The 20,547-nt window shown below is 40.4% G+C and overlaps 1 protein-coding gene across 1 annotated transcript; it reads left to right on the top strand.

The window, feature by feature from the left end:
* The first annotated feature begins 1,405 nt into the window (after nt 1-1,405).
* Nucleotides 1,406-15,904, top strand: CCDC82 (coiled-coil domain containing 82). Its single transcript, XM_059466974.1, has 8 exons — nt 1,406-1,622; nt 1,748-2,305; nt 2,800-3,031; nt 4,193-4,285; nt 6,294-6,418; nt 6,962-7,132; nt 12,066-12,251; nt 12,807-15,904. Exons 2-8 carry the CDS (start codon nt 1,769-1,771, stop codon nt 12,870-12,872), a joined length of 1,410 nt encoding a protein of 469 aa, XP_059322957.1. The 5' UTR covers nt 1,406-1,622; nt 1,748-1,768; the 3' UTR covers nt 12,873-15,904.
* The last annotated feature ends 4,643 nt before the right edge of the window (nt 15,905-20,547 follow it).

Genomic DNA, 20,547 nt, shown 5'->3' with positions numbered 1-20,547 from the left:
TACAAGCTTGCCAGGTGAAAATCACCCCTTATATGCCATGTGTCAATGCCATCTCCTCCCATTTTCGGTTTGCCATATGTCTATCTCCACCCTCATTACCACCCTTATCACGCATGCGCTGCCACTCGGTTTGGTGGTCACACAAGTCTTTGGGGGTCGTTTTGGATGAAGACCTCTCCTCTTCCTCTTTGTCCCTTAATTCACCTTTGGGTCACACATGCGCACCAAGCCAGTACAATGTAAGCCAAGACTAGCGTATCACTGCATCTACATATCAAGGCAATAAATCCCTTATAATTAGCATTTTCTGGGACCCAACCGGGTTCTTGTTCATTTTTAGCAACTGTATCTTCAGCTTCTTTCCTGTGGTCCTTGAGAACATCTGCTGGGAAAGGGGAGGGGGGGGGGGTGGAGCCCCTCCTTTCCCTCTCTTCTTTGGCATTACAACTTTTAACTTATTTTATTATTCCCAAATATTAATTACTGTATCAATATTGATTACTCTTTCAATTTTTATCAGCACGAATCATACCTATTTACCACACTATTCAAAGATGCTTTATGCAGAAAACCAGCAGAAGCTCATTATTCACAGAGCCATAGAATCGTTAAGGCTGGAAAAGACCTTTAGGATAATCAAACCCGACCACTGGCCTAGCACTACCACCATGTTCACCATTAAAACCTGTCCTCAAGTGCTGTATCTACGTGCCTTTTGAACGTTTCCAGGGATGGCAACTCCAACACTTCCCCGGGCAGCCTGCTCCTTTCAGAGAAGTTTTTTTTCTTAATGTACAACCCAACGCCCCCGCCCCCCGGCACAACTTGAGGCCATTTCCCCTTGTCCCATCCTTGCTACGCCCTTCTTTCAGGCAGTGGTAGAGAACGATAAGGCCATTCCGAGCCCACTTTTCTCCAGGTCAAACACCCCCAGCTCCCTCAGGCACCCCTCACAAACCCACCGGGTTTGCTCCCAGGGCTGCTGAGGGAAGCTCCTGTGGTGGGGAGCGCCCCAGACCAGGGCGAGCCCTGCCACCCCCGCTGCGGAGCTGCCGTACCCCACAAGCCCACGCAGACTTTTCTCGGGGATGCACCGAGGACGGACACAGACAATTAAACCACCACACGACAGCAACGCCTGAGGCCTCCGGGTGAGGCACGGGGAGGGCGCCGAGGCAGGACTCGAACTCGCCACCTCTACGTCACCAGCCACTGCGCGCCAACGCATACAAACCCTCCTCCCGACCCCCTCCGCGGCGTGACCGCACTTCCGTAAACATCGCGGCGGCATGAGTGACAGGCACGGTGGCCAATCGCGATGCGTGCAGCAGTGGAGGGGGCGGGAGCCCGCGCTTGGCGGCTGAGGCGGCGCGCGGCGGGAAACGGCGGCGCGCGAGCTGGGGTGTCCCGAGGCTCGGGAGCGGCTCCGAACGGCCCCGGAGCGGGAGCGGGAGCCGGCCCTGGGAGCGGGAGCCGGCCCTGGGAGGGGGAGCGGCGCCCCAGACCCGAATCCTTCCTCCGTGCAGCCACGCCGAGCCGGGCGCTTCTGCGCGTCCTGAGCGAGGTGCAGCCTCTGGAGAAGTTGCTGTGCGCGCTGAGTGCTGTTCGGTGCCGGTTTACGAGTGAGTCTCTTAATGGTGCTGCTAAGTCATGAGCATGCGGAGCAAAATGTACTCCTTTTTTTTTATTTTCTCCTCTCTGAATAGCACAGTGTAACAAGTGCTTTGTTCTGCCGGTTTATATTTAGGTGTGTTGCTACAGCTTTCCGATGGGGGTAAAAACATCTGTCAAAAGATACGAAACAAGAAATAAGAAAGAAGTGGCATCACCCAGATCCCGAGTGGATTGGAGACGCACTAGAAGGGCGCTCATACTGCCGGGCAGCAATGACGAATCCTCAGCCACCTCCTCAGAGGAGGAGTCTGCCTCATCCGAAAGCGAAATAGATGAGAAAGATCCGGCGGCTGTGGAGCGCAGCCCTTCCGATCCGCAGGAGAAACACCACAGCGGGGAGGTAGCGGAAGATGGTGACGATGAGTGCGTTGTGCCTGGGAAGCGCAAGAGGCTGAGCGCCTCTGTCATGTACGACAGCGATGGAAGCGAGGGCAGTGACATACTTGTGAGAAGGGTCTCTGCCAAACGCCGCTGTATAATGGATGACGATGAGAGTTGCGAACAGCAGCCTCATAAAACATGCCCTACAGAGAATGCTTCTACTAGCAGGAAACAGAAAGTGCTCGCAAAATTGAAGGAGCTTGTAAGACAAAGCACAGCGCGGAGGTCCTGTAGCAGTGCAAGTTGTGAGGTCAGGGTTTTATCTTTGAAATTTAATTGGAGGAAATCCCCCCCCCCCCCAAAAAAAATCTCAGGAAAGGGTAAAGAGGTACAAATCAGTTGGATTTTTTATGTTTGAATGCATGACAAATAAGTAATTCTGTAATATTTTAACAGTCACATTGACTGGATAACTATTGACTGCTGAAAATCTATCAAGTTCTTTTTATCAGGAAGCAGAATACTTGCTGAATATTAGAGTCTTAGGGTCAGTCTTATAGGTCTGTTAGCTTAACTCCTAGAAGTGGACTGAAGAGAGTTACATGGATGGAAATGGCTAATTTAAAGCTGAAAGTACTTGTTGTCTAATACAGAATTACGTATTTTTTGGAAATGTGTGCTTTCTTGTTAATTGAAAAAATGATGGTTTTAGATGGTCAAAAATCTTAGCTGGTGTATGTAGGATTTTGTCTGTGCAAATACTGAAAATTCTTGTGTTTGAAGTACTTTTTAAAATTTAATTAGGATTCTAATGGTGAAGCAATAGAAGAGGAACCATTCTGTCAGTTGCCCCTCACACCTTCAGAAGGCAGTGAAACTGATGGTGACAGCATGAAAGATTTTATAGTAGAGGAAGAGGAAAACGATGATGGTAATGACATTGACAACACAGAGCATGTGAAGAATGAAAATCAGCCACATCAAAAGCAACCAAATCCATCAAACAGCGAGCTGCTGGCACACTACATCCCACAGTGTAAGATCAAAATTAGTGATAATTTTTCATTTATAACTAGCTCATAGTACTGTAATAAAAATTAATGGGCTAAATACAAGTGCTGAAGAATAGGATAGGATATTTAAAAGCAGATACCTGAAACCTTTCAATTTATTATGAAAGTATTCTGATTTCCACAGTAAACTTTTGCAGTCTTTAAATATTTAATTAAAGAGAGGGTATAAGTTGGAAGGAAGAAAGTGAAACCTTATTGCACAATTTTTTTTTTCAGTTGGTCTGATTTAGGATGAAGTAGACTGCCTATGATGCATTAATTCCTGTGGAGACCTGAAGGCATCATCCTTCATTCCTACAGTCTTGTGGTTTATGCTAACAGCAGCTATGTTAATCTGTCCAAATTCTGTTCTTGCTACAGGTTTAGGCTTGGAATTTTTTGTTGTTGTTGTTGTTTTTCTGTTTTGTTTCGGGGTTTTTTATGTATTTTTATTCTGTGGTGGCAAGACTTGGGATCAGAGCTCTAGTGGGGTTTCTGACTTCACTGGCCAATCTCTGCTGAATTCCACAGAGCAGGAAAACTCTTCAAGTTGTTCTTTTATGAAAACCAGTTTCTGGATGGAGCAGAGAGATTTGAAGCAAAACCTTATGCAAGTTATTTTCTTCTGTATTTTGTTGTTCAGAAGTAGGTTTGTAGTGACTGGACAGTCAGTGATCGTTGTAGTTGTTACAAGCATTTGTTGTATTTCTTCCCCAGTGAAGACCTCAGAAGAATTGTACTTGAAAAAAAAAATAACACAACAAACAAAGTGCAAGCAAAAAACTCGTGACCACAACATAAGCTTGGTCTTCTCTGATTTATATTATTTTCTGCTATTTGTAGAACAAATTCTGCACTTTTCTTAGTGTTTGTAGGTCTTGCTGTGGACTCTTCTTGCTGGAAGCACATGTGACTTTAGAATGCTAAAATTCTGTAGGAACAGTGGGATAAGAAGCACAATTTTAAGGCGAAATCCTGTGGGTGTGTATGTTGTGCATTGAAATTATTTCTAAATCTATATTTAAATAACTTTAAAACTATAAACTTACAATGCTGGAGAAGAATTCTTCTTACAGGACTTCTAACATGACTCTTTTTGTTTTCCCTTCTTTTGGTAAATTTTGGTTGTATTGCTTTCTTCCCAGTATCTCGCTGTGATCATTATGTACACTTCAAAAGAATAGTAAAGGCTTTCCTCATAAATGCAATTGATGACACTTTTCTGAGCTCATTATATGGTAAGTAAATTTCTTTAAATAATATATTAATGCATTTGAAGTTATACAAAGCCATTTGTTCTAGGGAAGGGTGTTTTTCCTGATAATAGAACTGAGGGTCCTGAAATCTATGATTTTCCTGCTATTTAACTTTGGTGGGAGAGAGCAGAGGGGACTCTATCTGAAAATGATACAGTAATCTTGGAAAAATGTTTAGACTTAATTCTTGAGCACGGAAGGCTCAAAATGCCTTCTTGAGATGTAGGAATGTGTTTCTGTGTTCCTAATCAGTAGTAACCTTTCCAGCATGAAAACCAAATTAGTTTCAAAGCAGATACCTCAATGAAAACATTGCAAGGTCAGCTGGTTTGTCAAAATGTCTTGTACTTCACAGCTTTTTTTTTTTAGGAATTTGATAGATTATAAAGGCTTTTAGTTATGGAGATGACTCTATATAATTTTTCCCTTTTTTTTAACACATCAGATAAATAAGCTTCAGCTGCAGTCAGTACTTGTCTTACTCTTTCTGAGGAAGTGCTTCTTGGCATTTGGCCTAGTGGGGCTGAATAACACCTCATACATAGTTTTATAAACCCTGTAAAGATGGGATTAAGGAGAGGACTGTCAGTGTCAGATTATGGAAGGAATTAGTGAAATGCCAAGAGTGGAGGTTTTGGTGTCATCGAGAATCTAGAGGGAATGGAGAAACTGAAGTACACCACAGACCTCAGAATAAAGGCTGTATACTCTTGGAGCTAAAAAATGTCTTTCATCTACCACTGCTAGTTCTTTCAGGTGTTTGGTTTGTTTTGTTTCAACGAGTAAAAACAGGCCTTTGAAAAGTAATAAGTAAGCACTGCCAGATTAATGTTGTAATAGCTTCCTTCTATTTCAAATGATATCTGCTCAATAAAATGTAACAATTTACTGCCAAGTTGCTGGAAGTAAATGAGCTCTGCGGGTGAGCTGGAGGTTGTACATGAACATTGTATGAACATAGCCTAGCATTACAAAATGTATTTTTGTAACATAGAATGGATTGCTCTGAGTTAATGGAAGTGAATCTCTTCATTAGTTTTGACTCAAGAACAGCTGTAACTCCAATACTATAGTATTGGAGTTCACACTTGCTTTTTATTGGGAGGGCTTTTGTTTTGTGGTCTAGCACAGCCTCTTCAAGCTCATACTGCAAATGTGTATGTAAGTGAATATGGAAAACAGTTAGTTGCAATTATGGTGGCTATAATGATAATTAACTACGTTTATATAGAAAGCTGGATAGCCAGTGGCCCTTCTCAGGTCTGCCTTTTTTTTGGATAACAGCTTTGCTAGAAGGCATGGGAGGGTAGCTGAATTAAGTTTTGTGTCTGTACACACTGAGGTTCCAGGGCAGTGTGCATTGGCCTCCATCTAGGGAAGTCCTGTTTAATTCCTGGAGTCCAGCATGTATTTGGGAAACAGTAATAGTGGTAGTTTTACTCATCCTCATGCTTTTTTATTTCTTTTGCTTGAGTATTTGGAAGTACTTATGCTAACTCAAGACATCTGACTGTGCTAGTAACGTAAAGATCAGTTTCTCTGTGATCTTTGACAAAGAGAGTTGTTGAAATTTCTGCTCTGAAGTAGCTCAAAGCAGTTTGTTTGTGGATTCCAACCACTTCCCTTATACATTTCAAACAAATCAAACAGGTTTGTTGAAAAGCATGACATTCCACCACATGCTTCCTCCTTTTCTGTTGTTTTAAATAGGATTGAGTGAATGGATCTCCATTTGGGATGAGAGCTTTTGGCTTGATTATAGAATTTTTGCTTGTACCCCTTTTAAATAATAAAATATATCCTTTTAGCAAGATGCATGGATTGCATGGATCACTTTTATGGGTAACAGTAGCAAATGCATTCAATAACAGTTTAGTAAAATCATTCATAATTCGTAGTATGCAGAAGCATAATGTCCTTGAAAATTTCATCTAAAGAGCTTGTACAACGTAGGGTGGTCAGCATATTAGTGATGATTCTCACTGAACAGATGGAACAAGACAGAAGAAGTATGCGCAAGAGATGCTGCTCTCACTGCATTATTTGGATGACCGCTTCATTCAGCCTCGCCTTGAGAACTTGATCTGTAGAAGTCGCTGGAAGGATCGATACAAGGTATCTAGATCCTACTCTAAATGCTGAAATTCTGTGAAGGTGCAACAATCGCTATAATTATATTTTTAATAGCAACTATTGTTCTTTAACTTAAATAATTTGTTTTGGTGCTTATATAAATATCAAAAATATTTTACCTGTTGATAACCAGACAAACATTCAGGTAGCAGAAAAGAATCTGTTCTCAGCTACCTGAATGTGTCTCCTGCTAACTTCAGCAGTTGACATTTGAGGATTTTTTTGTCACTTGCTAAATGTTCTAAGATTTTTTTCTCCTCCCACAAAAAGGTAAACAGTATGTTAATCATGAACTTTCTAGTACTACAAAAAATAGGTCAGTATAGAGCAATTAGTTGTTGTATGTATATTACTAGAAGAGAATTAGTGTCATGGGTGTGATGATTTAGTGATCACTGTAATAATGAAATTTTGTTTCATTTCTATTGGACTAATTTTTTGTGAGTACAGAGCACTCAGTAGCCTGTTAGAAGCATCGTTCAGTTTGCAGTGGTTCTTTAATGTTATTTGGAATCTGTTTTACAGGAGCGTGTGGATTGTTACCCAGATGTTCGCATAAGCTTGCAAAGTGCACAGAATATGTCTTGTCAGGCCTGTGAGCTGAAGCGGTGGTGCAAGTTCAATGTAGTGCTCTCTGGAAGGCTTTATAATAGTAAAACTTTGGAAGTGGATGACTTCATGTCCGGTGATAAACAGGTAATTTCAGCACTATATTTTCACTATATTTTTCAGTTTTATTTTTAAGTTTTTCTTTTATCAGGAAAATAAATCAGATGTTTTTCTGTGACCTTTGGTTTTGCCTGCATCACAATGACCCTTGTGCTGTTTCCTCCCCACATCTACCTCTTAATGAAAAAGCCCTTCCTTTACCTTTGTGTGTGCCTATAATGCCCTTAAGACTTTCCCAGCAGGAATCTTGCATTGATTGGTGGTCAGAAATGCTGTAAAAGTAACTTTCTGTGTGAGGGACACTCATTGCCATTGTATGATTGATTGTGTTTTCTGTTTTGGTGCAGGTAAGGTTTGTTCAACATTGGGTTGCTAGGTTTACTAATTCCGTGCCTGCTCTGCCTCTAGCACTTGGAGGGTCCACGTACACTCCAGCAGTTCTTATTTGCTCTAGGTTCAAACTCTGAGTGAAACAGTGCAATGGTCTTTCTAGCAGTCCAAGTGTGACCTTGTCAAAATTTATTGCTTCATTCTTCAGATGTTTTTCCTACATCTGCTATTTGCCATGTAGCTGTTTAGTCAGGACAAATTATCTTGGCATCTCAGATGCATTTACACTTGCTGATCTCCTTTCAAGAAAACTTGTTCGTAGCTACATCAATACATTTTATTAGAGCCTTTTCCCCATTACTGCATTATCAGAATTACTTGTCCAAACTAGAGAACACTTCCATTTAGGTAGTCTTCCAGCTATTTCTCCCTCAGTTGTTACTTTTATTGGATTAGATTTTTTTTTTAACTAAAAGGCATCTTTCATGTTGTTACATAATGTTCCATTAGGCAGTCATTTTAGGTGATTTAATAAGTCACCTAAAATATTTTAATAATAGCCTAATACAATTTTATTTCACAGCTGAGCCTTTTGAAAACCTTGACTCTCAAGAATCTGGGTGCTTCTAATATTTAGAGACCTTCCCTTCAAAATTACATCTACGCAAAATTGTTATGATTTTTAGGTATGCATATGACCTTCAGTAATGCAATTCATGACCTCTTATGATAAATTCAAAGCACTTGATTTGTCAAGAATAAAATATTGCTACAGTTGTTTTACCAAGCTGATATCCAAGTTCTGCCTTTCTTCCCTTTCAGGAGACACAGATGGTATTTTATTTGTGAGTGTAAAAGAATTCTTGAACACAGCTGAAGTTCCTCACAGTATTTGTTGAAAATAAAAAAGTTTCAGAAGCAGAGGTTTTTTAAGTATATTTGGTAATGAGGTATAATAGGATTTCTTAAGTAAAAATAAAGTGAAGCCCTTGCCAAACAGGAATAATACCTTACTGAAGCTCAAACCTGTGTTGTTTGGGTGTTTGCAAATTCTTTAATTTACAGATTTGAGAGCTGTCACCATGATTATAATTTTGTCATCCTACAGGCTCTGCATGTAATGCAGGAGCTTAAAAATATTTGACAGTTTTTCTTATATTACAGACCCTTCTGAGCAGCAGTTGCTGATACTCTGTTTTGAAAAGTATGTATGTGCATGATAGTCAAGAAAGCTAGGCTTTTCCAGCAATGCTTTTCCCCTTTTTAAACCTGTTTATTGGAGTAAAGTAAGTCCTCTGCAATCATCCCAGCACTGATACTGCAGTCTGTCATAGGCATTCTTCCTTACACACTGATCACTAATTTAAAAATACTCAGTTTTTCATGAGAAGTGTGTGCCTTACCTAACCTAACAGAAATAATTAGTGAACTAGCACAAGAATTTAATCTTTACCTAACTTTCAGCTTAACTGTGGACATAACAGTAGCACTTCCCTCACTTCTGACCAAATGTTGTCCTGCATAAAGTGTTGGCTATTTTTCACTTTGGAAAAAACTTGAAATATCCTATGGAATACTGAACTAAATTGCTAGTTCATTTTTGTCCTCTTCGGCTTAGCAGCACAAAAGAAGAGCTTTTTTTACCCTGTGTACACCAGCATCTGGGGATGTCTGCTATGTGCCTGCTCAGTATAGCTCAGTGGCTGTTAAGGAGGCTCAGGAGAGAGAGTAATTGAGCACTTTCCAGTCATTTTTGATAGTATCTTGTAATGCAACATTTGTGTTCTTATGGTGACCTTCAGTTTAGACTGCTAAAAGTACTGTTCTCAAGTTGTCTTTAAAGCTCTGCTGGCAGTGCATTGAGCAACTTGTCCTGCCAATTTAGAAAAAATATAAAAGAAAAAGAGGCTCACGGAGCTGCATAAAACTGCCATTTCACAAGCCTAATTGACTGACAGAGAAGGCAGTTCAGCACTGACAGATCAGAATGAACAGAAACACAGAACAGTAGTTGGACTATTTTCTATAGATTTGTTTGAAAATACCTGAGAAAAGTGGATGTGAAGAGAACAAAAACAGACCTCCAACCTCTTTCTTCTGCATAAAACTTTCCTTTTCTCTCATCTCTGAAGTATTCTGCTTTGCCAGTAGAAATAGAAGAGAAACAGCTGTTCCAATTTTGCTTAGGCTTGCAGTGATTGTTCACTGTTTAGGTGCCAATTCTCATTTTCCCCTCATCAGGGAGAATCACAAGGTTTGGAGATATAAGTGTCCCCCACACTTCCTTGCTTCCTATGTCATCTGGTTTATAAACTGTTTTCTACTTTGTCTTGGTGTTCTGTTTATAAACAGGCTTAGAGGACATGGATTTAGTCACTACATGTTGTGCTATTGTCCAACCATGCTCCTACATTCCATACAAAGTGATTTAACACAACTTTGGCTGATAGGGCCAGCTTGAGTAGATAAGTTAAGCATTAACACAGAGGGACTGAGAACTGTGAGGGGAAAAAATTAGAGTACAGTACTGAGATTCTTTCCAAAGCTGCATTCTGAAATAGCATTGTATTTTTAGACTATCTTTCTTGCTTAAAAACACAATACATGGTTACATTTATATGATATTTAGCTATTTGCCTTTGGCATTTCTCCATGTCGCACATAAATAAGCTATGAAACTCACTGCCACAGGAGATTTTGGAAGGGAAGAATACTATTAGATCCCAAAACAATTTAGACAGGTTCTTGGGGAAGGTTCTTTCACACTATGAAACATGATATCTGGGATGATACAGACAATCTTAACTCTTGACTGCCAGAAAATGTGCAGTAGTCTTATGATCATTCTAATGTTTGTGCTGGATCTTATACTAACTTCCTACATATATCCTGCTAGCTGTTGTCACAAGGGAGAAAACTGGGCCACCAGTTTGATGTAAGATGGTATCTCTTATTTTATATCACATAATGTTCCAAATGCCACACCTCGTTGCCTGGGATACTTGAAAAGTTGTGCAATGCTCTACGAAACACTGGCAGCTCAGTTCTTCATTGCTGCAGTATTTGAAATGGTGCTTCTGGAAATTTGAATTAATCAGCATTAGTTGATAGGTCTTGCACTTAAGAAGCACCTGCAGCACCAAACAAGCCTTAGTTTTTCAGTTTTGGGGATATTAGAAAATGGAGCTCTATATAGGTATAACATTTACATGATCAGTAGAGACTTAAAATATAGTAATAGGCATTTTTATCTCAAAATGTTTAAAATTTCAGTAAATAATAATTTACTGTAGGTCAGATCAAAAGTGCTTTTAAGTGAGTTTGTCTCTTTTGACTTAACTGATACTATGCCTGATGATATCCACTGAGCTGCTGATTAATATGTTTAAGAAATTGAGATATAATCATATAGTTAAGAGAATCTATAACACACACATATAAATTCCATTTACATAATCTTTAAAACTACACTTTTCTGTCACTTCCATTGTCAGCAGATAGAGCTAGTGCTAGGTTGCACAGGTAGGTCAGATGATCTGGGGAACTGCTCACAGATGCAAACATTTGGTCATGCATTCAGAAAAGCTCCCTGAAAATGTGAATTGTAAGTATTAAGTAAAGCTTAACCTGCTTGTAATTTGAGAGTATTTGGATTATTAGCAATAAAAGGTATCACTTTTGTGGCTCAGAAGAAATAGTCTTGCTTAAAATTTAGTTGATTCTTATATATATATATATATATATCTGCATGTGATGTGAAACAACAATGCAATTGCAGGTAGCTTGCATTACTAATGCAGAGAACTTTAACCATTTACATACTTGTTATGGAAAGGTGTCACAAGACATCGGTTCAAAACAGGCACATTTTACCATTTGGTTGCCTATAAATACTGCTGTGAAAAAACTGAAATAATTCAGTTCCATCTTTTCTGCTTGAAAATCATAGAGGTAAAACTGGTAATAACTGGGAGATGCAGAGGTTTTATTTTCTGCACCATCATAGCTTAGCTATTCCTCCCAGACAGTTGCAGATTAATGTTTGTATTGTATAAAGCTTCAAGTTCAGATTTCATTTTTTTGAAGTTCAGCCTCTTCATTTAAGTGCTGTGAGGTGTATGCCTATATATGTTTATATGTATTTCTTGAAGAAATATTGTATGTTATTCAGTCTACAAAATGTTAAAACTGGTATTCCTTCTCCCTAGGAAGTACTTACATATTAAGCAAAAGTAAGCAAATAATTCCTCAGTAAGCAAATAATTTCTCTTCCCCTGCTTTCACAATATGATGGTTGTCTAAAGTGTTAGTGATTTTGTAACAAAGTTCCACCAGGAGATAGGAAAGATACAACCAATTACAAACATGATTGTGTTTGCAAGAAGACAGCACTGATAAGCTGACATTGCTTGGATTTGCTGGCTGCCTGCTTGCTCAAAAATCTTTCTGCTGTGGCTGTGAAAACTACATGGGTTTGTACTAATTTTATGTATGTAGTGTCATTCTGTTTATTTCATTGTTCCAAACAATTTCCTGGACTGACTGGTTAAATCTTATTAGATTAGCCTGCCAATTCTGTAAAGATAAATATGGTTCTATCCAAGGGAATGTTTTGTTTGCTCTGGCCTAGGTTTTGAAGGTTGGTACGGTGTGTGCAAATCGTACAAGAGTTTATCACAACTTGAAACACTTCAAGTACAAGTTATACATGGATTGCAGCTCCATTGTGGAATTGGATGGTGTTGAGGATGAACCAGTCAAAGACACTGTGGAGCGGCTTTTCAGCCACTTGGAAGAGACTGGGTGGATTCAGAAGGTATGACTGTTATTCCCTGTATTCTTTTGCAAGCAGATGAAAGTAAGTTCTGATAAAATGTCTGATTTAATGGATCAGTTCTGAGTTACTGTTCATCAATAGTACAACTCAGTTCAACCATTCCCCCATTTCTCCTGACCCAATGTTTCAAGCAGTGGTGTGCTGCTGTGCTCACACAGAGTTTGTATCAGCTTTTGACATGAAGCGTTTTGACAGCTGCATGATTTCTGGGCTGTGGTGGGCTGGCCCCTGTTTCATTTAAAAGCAGCAACATAACAAACTTGAGCTGTAACTTAGAAAGATGGGAAAGATGTACATGAGACACAGCAAGAGTATTTTAGAATTCTGTTTACACTGATGAACTTTTAATTGTTCAGAACCACTTCGTGAACTATTTTAAGACAATTTGTAGTACAATTGTATTTAGTATGCTTTTAGATATAGCCTCTAAATTGTTATTGGCATGCTTGGTCATGTGTTGAACAAGAAAAGCAGTGTCTGCATAATTCAGTTATTAAATATGGATAAATTGTACAAATTTTATTTCATTCACAGAGATACAATGATCTTGAAGATTACCTGGAAGATGCAGACAATTTCCAAGAAGAGAAAATTGATTAAGAGGTCATATAGCTCTTTGAAAGACATCTTTAAAAATGTGAATGGCCTACTTCATCTGCATGCACTTTATCTCTGCCTGGACTTCAAGACTTCTATGTAGGCTGTTACACAGAAATTCATATGCCTTTAAATTACTGTTTGATAATGTGCTGTATCTTTTTTTCTCATCTGTGTCAATACAAATCCAAAGTTTTACCAAATCAGTCCTTCCAGGCTTACTGCATTAATCACTTTAAGTTTCCTACTGTTAGAAATATCAGTTCAATGTCTATTTACTTGTGGAATAAAATTTCCACCTATTCAGATTGAGCTGCATTGTAGACAACACAGGAGATGCTGCTATCTTTTGAAATGGGTATATTTGGAAAGGTAAGGCTTTGTTATACCACAACTTAGGACTTGCATCTTACCTTCCTTATTGCTCATTATGTACAAGTCAGTCCAGTCAGTTAGAATGATAGTTACAACAAACAGGACCCAAATGCAAAGATCTATTTCTCCTCTGATGAATCAGTATAGACAGTTGCAAGGCAACAGAGGAAATATTCTGCAGTCCTGACTGCATTTGCAGCACAGTAGTCATTCCTCTCTTGAGAAAGTAGGTGATGAGTCACAGTATGGGCGTCATACAGACTGAGTCTGGCTCAGCCATTTAAATGAGCACATGGGCCCACATTGCTGTCTCTGATAAGTAGCTGGGGCAATTTACTGAGATTTTAAACATTGGGTTACATTGTGCAAACATAATGGCAGCACTTGGAGTAACCCTAAGAGAAGGGGTTAATATGCCCAAGGAAGATAAGCAAGAATTCTTTCAGTGTAACTTAAGAGAAAGTAGGAGTTAGTCAGAAACAGAATGCATGGCTTACCAGAATTGCATGAAACCCAAATCAGAGTAGATTTTCAAGGATTTTGGAAGGGTTTAAGTATGGTTCTGCCCATTCTGAAAAATTGGACAAGAACTGCAAATGTGTACTCACAGCCCAGAAAGTCCACTGTGTCCTGGGCTGCATCCCAAACAGCATGGCCAGCCGGCTGAAAGAGGTGATTCTGCCTCTCTGCTCTTCTGAAACCCTACCTGGAATGCTGCGTCCAGTTCTAGGGTCCTGGCACAGGAAAGACAGGACGTCCTCCTTGCTGGAGCAAGTCCAGAGGAGGGTCCCTAAATTGATCAGAGGGCTAGGTGTGGATTGGCTGATAGAGTTGGGGTTGTTCAGTCTGGAGAAGGGAAGGCTCTGGGGGGACCATATTGCAACCTTTAAGTATTTAAAGGGGGCCTACAAGGAAGATGGAGAAAGACTTTTTACCAAGGCCTGTAGTGATAGGACAACAGGTTTTGAACTCAAAGAAGGTAGGTATAGATAGACATAGGGGAAGAAATTTTTTACTGTGAAGTTGGTGAGGTGTCACAGACATCTTTTCATGAAAAATCCTTTCCTTAAGATTTTTCCTCCTGAGAAGCTGAGAGGCTTCAGGAACAAAATGTAAACAGTGGTTATCTGCTGCTGTGGAATGCAACAGGTGGATCTGTGACTGGCTCATGTTGGTTTGTTTGTAATTAATGGCCACACAGCTGGCTCGGGCTCTCTGTCCGAGACAGAAGCTTTGTTATCATTCTTTCTGATTCTGTTCTTAGCTGGCCTTCTGATGAAATCCTTTTCTTCTATTCTTTGAGTATAGTTTTAATGTAATATATATTATAAAATAATAAATCAAGCCTTCTGAAACATGGAGTCAGATCCTAGTCTCTTACCTCATCCAAGAACCCCTGTGAACACCGTCACAGTGAGGCACTGGCACAGGTTGCCCAGAGAAGGTGTGGATGCTCCACCCTTGAAGGCTGTTAAGGTTAGGTCAGGATGGGGCTTTGAGAAAACTGGTATATTGGAAGATATTCCTGGCCATTATGATTAAAGGTCCCTTCCAACCCAAATTATTTAGTGTTTCTGTCTCTGTATTTTGGGCTGCATATAAAAAGAATCAGATGTAGCCTAAGAAAATTAAGGGCACAGTGTTTTGAAACCTACATCTTGCTGTATGCAAATACTCTATTAGTCTTTTGTGGCTGAATAACTTAGTGAAAGATACTGTTAATACTCTGAATCGTTTTAACATGTCACTCTCTCAGCAGCAAAACTAGTGGAACCTGATTTCTCATAGATTTGTCCATAAGAAGTCACCACATTTATTTTGCCACTTTACTGGGAACAGATACTCAGATTGGGTAGGCAACTGCTGCCAGATGTATTGCTTAACAATGAACATCTGCTGCCTTTTTGCATAGAGATTCTACCTTAGATTTATCATTCACTACTGTTTTTCTAGCATTTGTTTTGAGAAATTAACTGCTTTTATTTTTTTAAAGACTTGAAATTCAGCAATATTTTAAATGCTATTAGGCTAAGTTGGTAGCATCAGTAGTCCTTTCTACCACGTACAGATACAAGATATACAAAACCAAGATGAAAATTCCCAGTAAACAGATTGAGACTTGCCATCAAGTAAGCTTATGTCTTTCCATACCTTATCTGTAAGTTAGACACATAAAATTCTGAGGTTTGGTATGTCTTATATCTATCTCCCTAGTTACCAAAGCTGAAGGTTTCCTTCTGTATTCCTTCTCCTCCCTCATTTCTGTTCTTCTGGGAATATTGGTGGGAACACACCCATCAACTTAAAAGTACTTGGGAATCCATCTTGAATATATCCATTTTAGTTATTGAAACCTCACTTATTTCTGTTAACAAAATCTCTGTAAAGTTTTGTTCATTTCTCTAGAACATAACATACATTTGGTGTACCTTAATTCTTACAAAGGAAAACCATTATGAAATGAGTTCTGTACCATGTAATGGAATATGTCCTCTTAGAGCCTTCCTGACTGGTCCTAATTTTTGCTACTGTATGAATTTTCTGAAAACTCTCAAGACTATGAATTTGCTTTAAAATTTTGTTATCAGAATGAATGGTTGATCTCTCATTTTGCTACATTAAAACAATTCACAACGAAAATAAAGAATAAGTTTTTGAAACTCTGGCTTGCTGATTACAGGTAATATTTCAAGAATAGATACAGTTTGATTGGAAATTGAATTGGTCCATTCTGCTTGTTTTTTTATAGCCCAGACTTGTTCCTCACCTCCTCTTTATTCACCTAAAAAGCATGTGCTATCTACAGCATTTTTTCCAGATCATTGTTTTTTTTTGTTGCTAGCAGGTATACAGAAGTATCCTGATGAAACTTCTAGGTAGAAAGTGCTTCCATAGGTTTACTAGTCTTGGCTGTGGTATCACCAGTGGGACTAAAAAAAATGCTGTAAATTGAAAGCACTCATTTCTGTTTCAGTAAGAAACAGATATTTGATTTGGCAGGAGCTGATGTTTTTGTGTGTGTTGTGTCTCTTAAACTCTGATATTCGCCTCACTGAGATGGGAGGAAGTGATAATACTTTTGCGGCTGTTGTTCTATCTGAAGTATTTCTGAAAGACAGCAAATATGAAGTGTCATTACATCACTTTTACATTTGTCTTCACCACAGGAAGTTAAAAAATTCTTTAGTAGAGTAAATATGTAAAAATTTAGATCAAATTTTCCAGGTCTGTCTGCAAATGCTAGTACAGCATGAAGCACAAAGACTCTCACCCTTGAGACTTTCTATATATAGAATCAATCAGTAAGAATATTTCTAGCCCAAAAAAAATTGTGCAAATACCTAATGATGGGAGCAGTTAGAAATCTGACCAGTCTTTCATGCTTTTTTTTCCACCTCAGAGAAGCTGAATGGAGTTAGGAGGTGAGAGAATAAGATGTTTGTTCCAGTAGGACATTTTAAATTGTTTTTGGTGTTAATTTTTGAAGCAGTAGCTCTAATTAAGATGAAGTACCTGTCTTAATGGAACAATGAAGAGAGCTCAGTATGCTATTAGACTTTGCACGGGTGATTAATGATCATACTTGGAAATTACTTTAGTTCCTGTAATGTTTTGATAATCTGCTCCAGTTTAAGTTCTGTAACTAGAGATGGTGATAATGATGAAGTTCACACAAGGTATTTATGCACAGGATCAGGCTGACTAACATGATGTACTTCAGGGACAGGAGGTTCTTTTTGGTCTATATTCTGTCCAGTTCTTGCAGTGAAGTATGAAAAGAAACGATTTTTCTCCCTCTGTGTCCTTCAGTTTTTGGAAAGAAAGTTGTTTGCTAATAGTAGATAGCTGTTACTGCCACTTTTTCGACAGTGAAGGCTTCTCCTGTTTCCAAAAAGCAGCTATTTTTAGCACTTCAGCAGGCAATTACAGGCGATTCCCATGCTTAGCTCCTCTAGTTTACATTTATTTGGATAAATAAAGGCTTCTAGTTTTATCCATTTTTAAGTCTGTCTGGATAAACAGAGTGTGCTAGTGTGCATGTGTGCTACACAAACACTTGTAAACACAATACCATTCCAAGAGAAATACCCAGCACACACAAAGTAGTCTTCAAAAAGTTGCCTTTCTGATTCTGCTTTGAGAAGAAAAATACCAATTTCTAATCTAAATTCAGAGATTAGACAAAAGAATGTAAAAAAAGTATGATCTACCAGCCAAAGAGTAATATGAGAAATATGTGAAATTATATTAAAAGAACCTGATAATAACCTCATCAGTGGTTCCACTTCCCTGAATAGTTGATGTGAATTTTGGTAATTGTCTAGGTAGTAAGTGGTGGCATGGGATTGTTTGGGGTTTCTTCCCCTATTGTTTATTAAATAAGACATAAACACAGTTTCTGTAGATTAATTATTATTAGTTTAAAAACCCAAAAAACAACAAACAAAATCCCAACAAACAAACATGAATGCTCTGTTCAAGATTTCTTACTTCACAGTTTAAATAAAGCAGCAATTGCAAGCAGCTTGTGCCCAAAATTTAAAGATGAGAAAACTGACTCAGGTGCAGTCAGACTCTGCTTCAAAGTTAAACAATTTGCCAGGTGAGCAGCATCGTACATGAGCCTAGCAGGGAATACCCCAGGAAATCAAAATGGCAAAGGGCAAAGAACTCTCACTGAAAAGTAAATAATGGAAACGGCTGAAAATTCAAAGCTCCGAGTTCAGAAAGTCCTCTGTAGGATTGATATTAAGTATATGGAGTTAATGTAACTTTGAAGCAATTTGATATGTGATTTCTAAGCACAGAGGAATGAGGCATGTGCTGAGACTGAAGCATGCACTCAAGATTTTAGGTGACACAGGTTCAGCACAATCTTTTTGTTCCATTTTGGAAAGCTATTAGCACGATGGGATGTCTATGGTGAGAATTCCTGGCTGTGAACCCAGCACAAATAAGTGCTTTTCTCATCTGGAGGGGGCTGCTGCTTTGGGAAACTCAGAGCTTCAACAGCAGTAGGGAATTCAAAATGCTATGAATAAAAAAATGCTCAAGCATGACAGTTCAGGTGAGATTACAATGTCAGGTAAAAAGGTCACAAATTAGTGTCAACAGAAGGAATAAAGTAATTAATTGTTCAAGGACCTCTTAGGTTGTTTTATGCTGAGTGTGCTTATGAGAATGCCACTAATCGCAATGGATGTTACAACGTGTTAGGAACCGTTTGCTTTTAAGAAAACTGACAGCCGACCAGTCCAAGACTGATGGCAGTATCCAGGGGTTGGTGACATTCGCCAGGGTCTCCTGAACACAACTTGGGAAGCCGAGGGATGGCTGTGGGGTATTTCCTGCTCGGAAACACCAGGGGCAGCATTTGCTGCGGATTGAGCGAGCGGGGCTCGCCGCGCAGCCCCGCAGCCGCTGCCTCTCGCCTCGGAAGGGAGAGATCACACGCAGACCGAACTCTCGAGATGCTGCTTGGCAAAAAGCGCATCTTAAACGTCTCAAGTTAAAATTTAAAAAAATATTCTTTGCTTGGAAAGATCACTCTCTGAGTTCTATGAAGTCTTGTAAGAGCGAGAGAATTCCTCCAGCTGTCTTGGTAGCTTCCGGAGCAGCACCATGGATTTCATATCCCCACAGCCACTTTGAAAAACAGATAAGCGATCATTTAAAACACTCTCACTTATTCTCCATGAGATTCGTGTGTTACTGTTGCACGTGTGTTCTGTGACTGACCCCCTTAAGCACAGTAATGATATCTGAGCTGTACAGAACAAATAAAAGCCCAAGCAAGGCCTGAAGCAAAGGTAACATTGTCTACTATTTTACAAACATTATAATTTCATTTTCCAGCTGTGCCAACCCACTGTTCTCAACAGATTCAAGCTACTGTTACATATAAAATAATAACCCACTCTTCCTCAGTTGTTCAAGGTTAAACAACAACAAAAAACGCTTTTCCTGTTAGCAAAAATGCCTTCCTCTGAAGGCAGCACAGCCCCAAACCCTCTCCCACAGACCTTATCCCTCAGCAAAGTCTCAAAGCATTTGCTGAAACAAACATGGGGCTGGAGGCTCTGGCTGATGCTCACCAAGCCAGAACCTGGAAACCCACATCTTGCAATAAACCCTGATGTTTGTTGCTGCATGAAGCAGATGGGGGTCATGAAAGTGAGGGGTTTTATATTTCCCGTATGTCTAATGCAACATACCTTTTATATTCGGGGGGATTTTCCAGGAATGTGTCACTTCATCACTGGCATTCAAAGTATTTATTTGCATGACCTTGGAAGGGGATAAAAACACCTGAGAGGGTTATTGTCAGTTCCTCCTCATCCTCAGCTTAATGGTCTCGGTATGCTGAGATGAAATTTGTGGATTTTTCTGACTGGACCTGTTGCAGAACTGAAAGAGATAATGCACCCATCTACTAAGGGCTGTACAGTCCCAAAAGACCTTGGAGGTTTTCCATCAGGGATGTGTCTCTGCGTGCTTGGGGGCCATTTTTATTATTACCAGAGGTATTTGGGAATTTGGCTAATGCAGCCACAGTAGTACAACAGCATATTGATTTAATAAAGCCGGCCAGCTCCCAGCTATTTCTGCATCCTCCTTTGCAGCTCACCTACACCAACACGCAGAACCTGACGGCTGCCAGTTGCAGCAAGGCCAGCTCGAGAGGCCAGATCTCGCAGTCTAAAATTGCCCTGCTCTAAATAGAGGAGCCGGGCGAGAGAAGCACTAAGCCTGCGGCTTTCCCGGGGAGGAACCACAGTGCAGGCGCTACGTGACTTGCCCCGGACACCCAAGAAGCTCCTGTCAGCGCCGGAGCTCCCACATCCCGAGCCTGACCTCGCGTCGTGCACTCGTCCCGTGCATGCGAGCGCCCTAGAACGCGCTGCCTGTTTTTATACCGTCTGTTCCAGAGAAATCCAGCTGGTAGAGGAGCGCAGCGCCGTGATTTGTTTGAGAACTCCCTCGTACTCGCCTGAAGGCTCGCCGCCGGGGGAGGAAGGAGAGCGCGGGAGGCTGCGCTCCTCGGCAGCTGCTCCGCGCCTGGCCCGGCACCCAGGTAGAGGGCGAGGAGGGGAGCGGGGATTTCCTTGGCTTCCTCCCATGCTCGTACCTCCCGGGGAGCGGCAGCGGCAGCCCGACTCCCCTCGGCGGCCGCTGGGAGGCTCCGCGCCTCGCCCCGGCCTCGCGGGCGCCGCGTCCCCGGCCGCGCTGTGTGTCGGTGACACCCGCCTCCCGCCCCCGCTCCGCTCCGCGCTGCTCCGCGCCGCGCCGCGCCGCGCCGCAC

The sequence above is a fragment of the Ammospiza nelsoni genome, chromosome 2 (assembly GCF_027579445.1).
Source record: "Ammospiza nelsoni isolate bAmmNel1 chromosome 2, bAmmNel1.pri, whole genome shotgun sequence".
In the NCBI taxonomy this organism is placed as follows: Eukaryota; Metazoa; Chordata; class Aves; order Passeriformes; family Passerellidae; genus Ammospiza; species Ammospiza nelsoni.
Note: the sequence above shows the minus strand (reverse complement) of the source record. Positions and strands in the feature narration are given on the sequence as shown.

Excerpts from the sequence above, each read along its gene's own strand:
- CCDC82 (XM_059466974.1), top strand. The coding sequence starts at position 1,769 with ATGGGGGTAAAAACATCTGTCAAAAGATACGAAACAAGAAATAAGAAA. Across the intron at positions 7,133-12,065 it reads TCATGTCCGGTGATAAACAG|GTTTTGAAGGTTGGTACGGT; the intron begins GTAATTTCAGCA and ends GCTCTGGCCTAG. Across the intron at positions 12,252-12,806 it reads AGACTGGGTGGATTCAGAAG|AGATACAATGATCTTGAAGA; the intron begins GTATGACTGTTA and ends TTTCATTCACAG.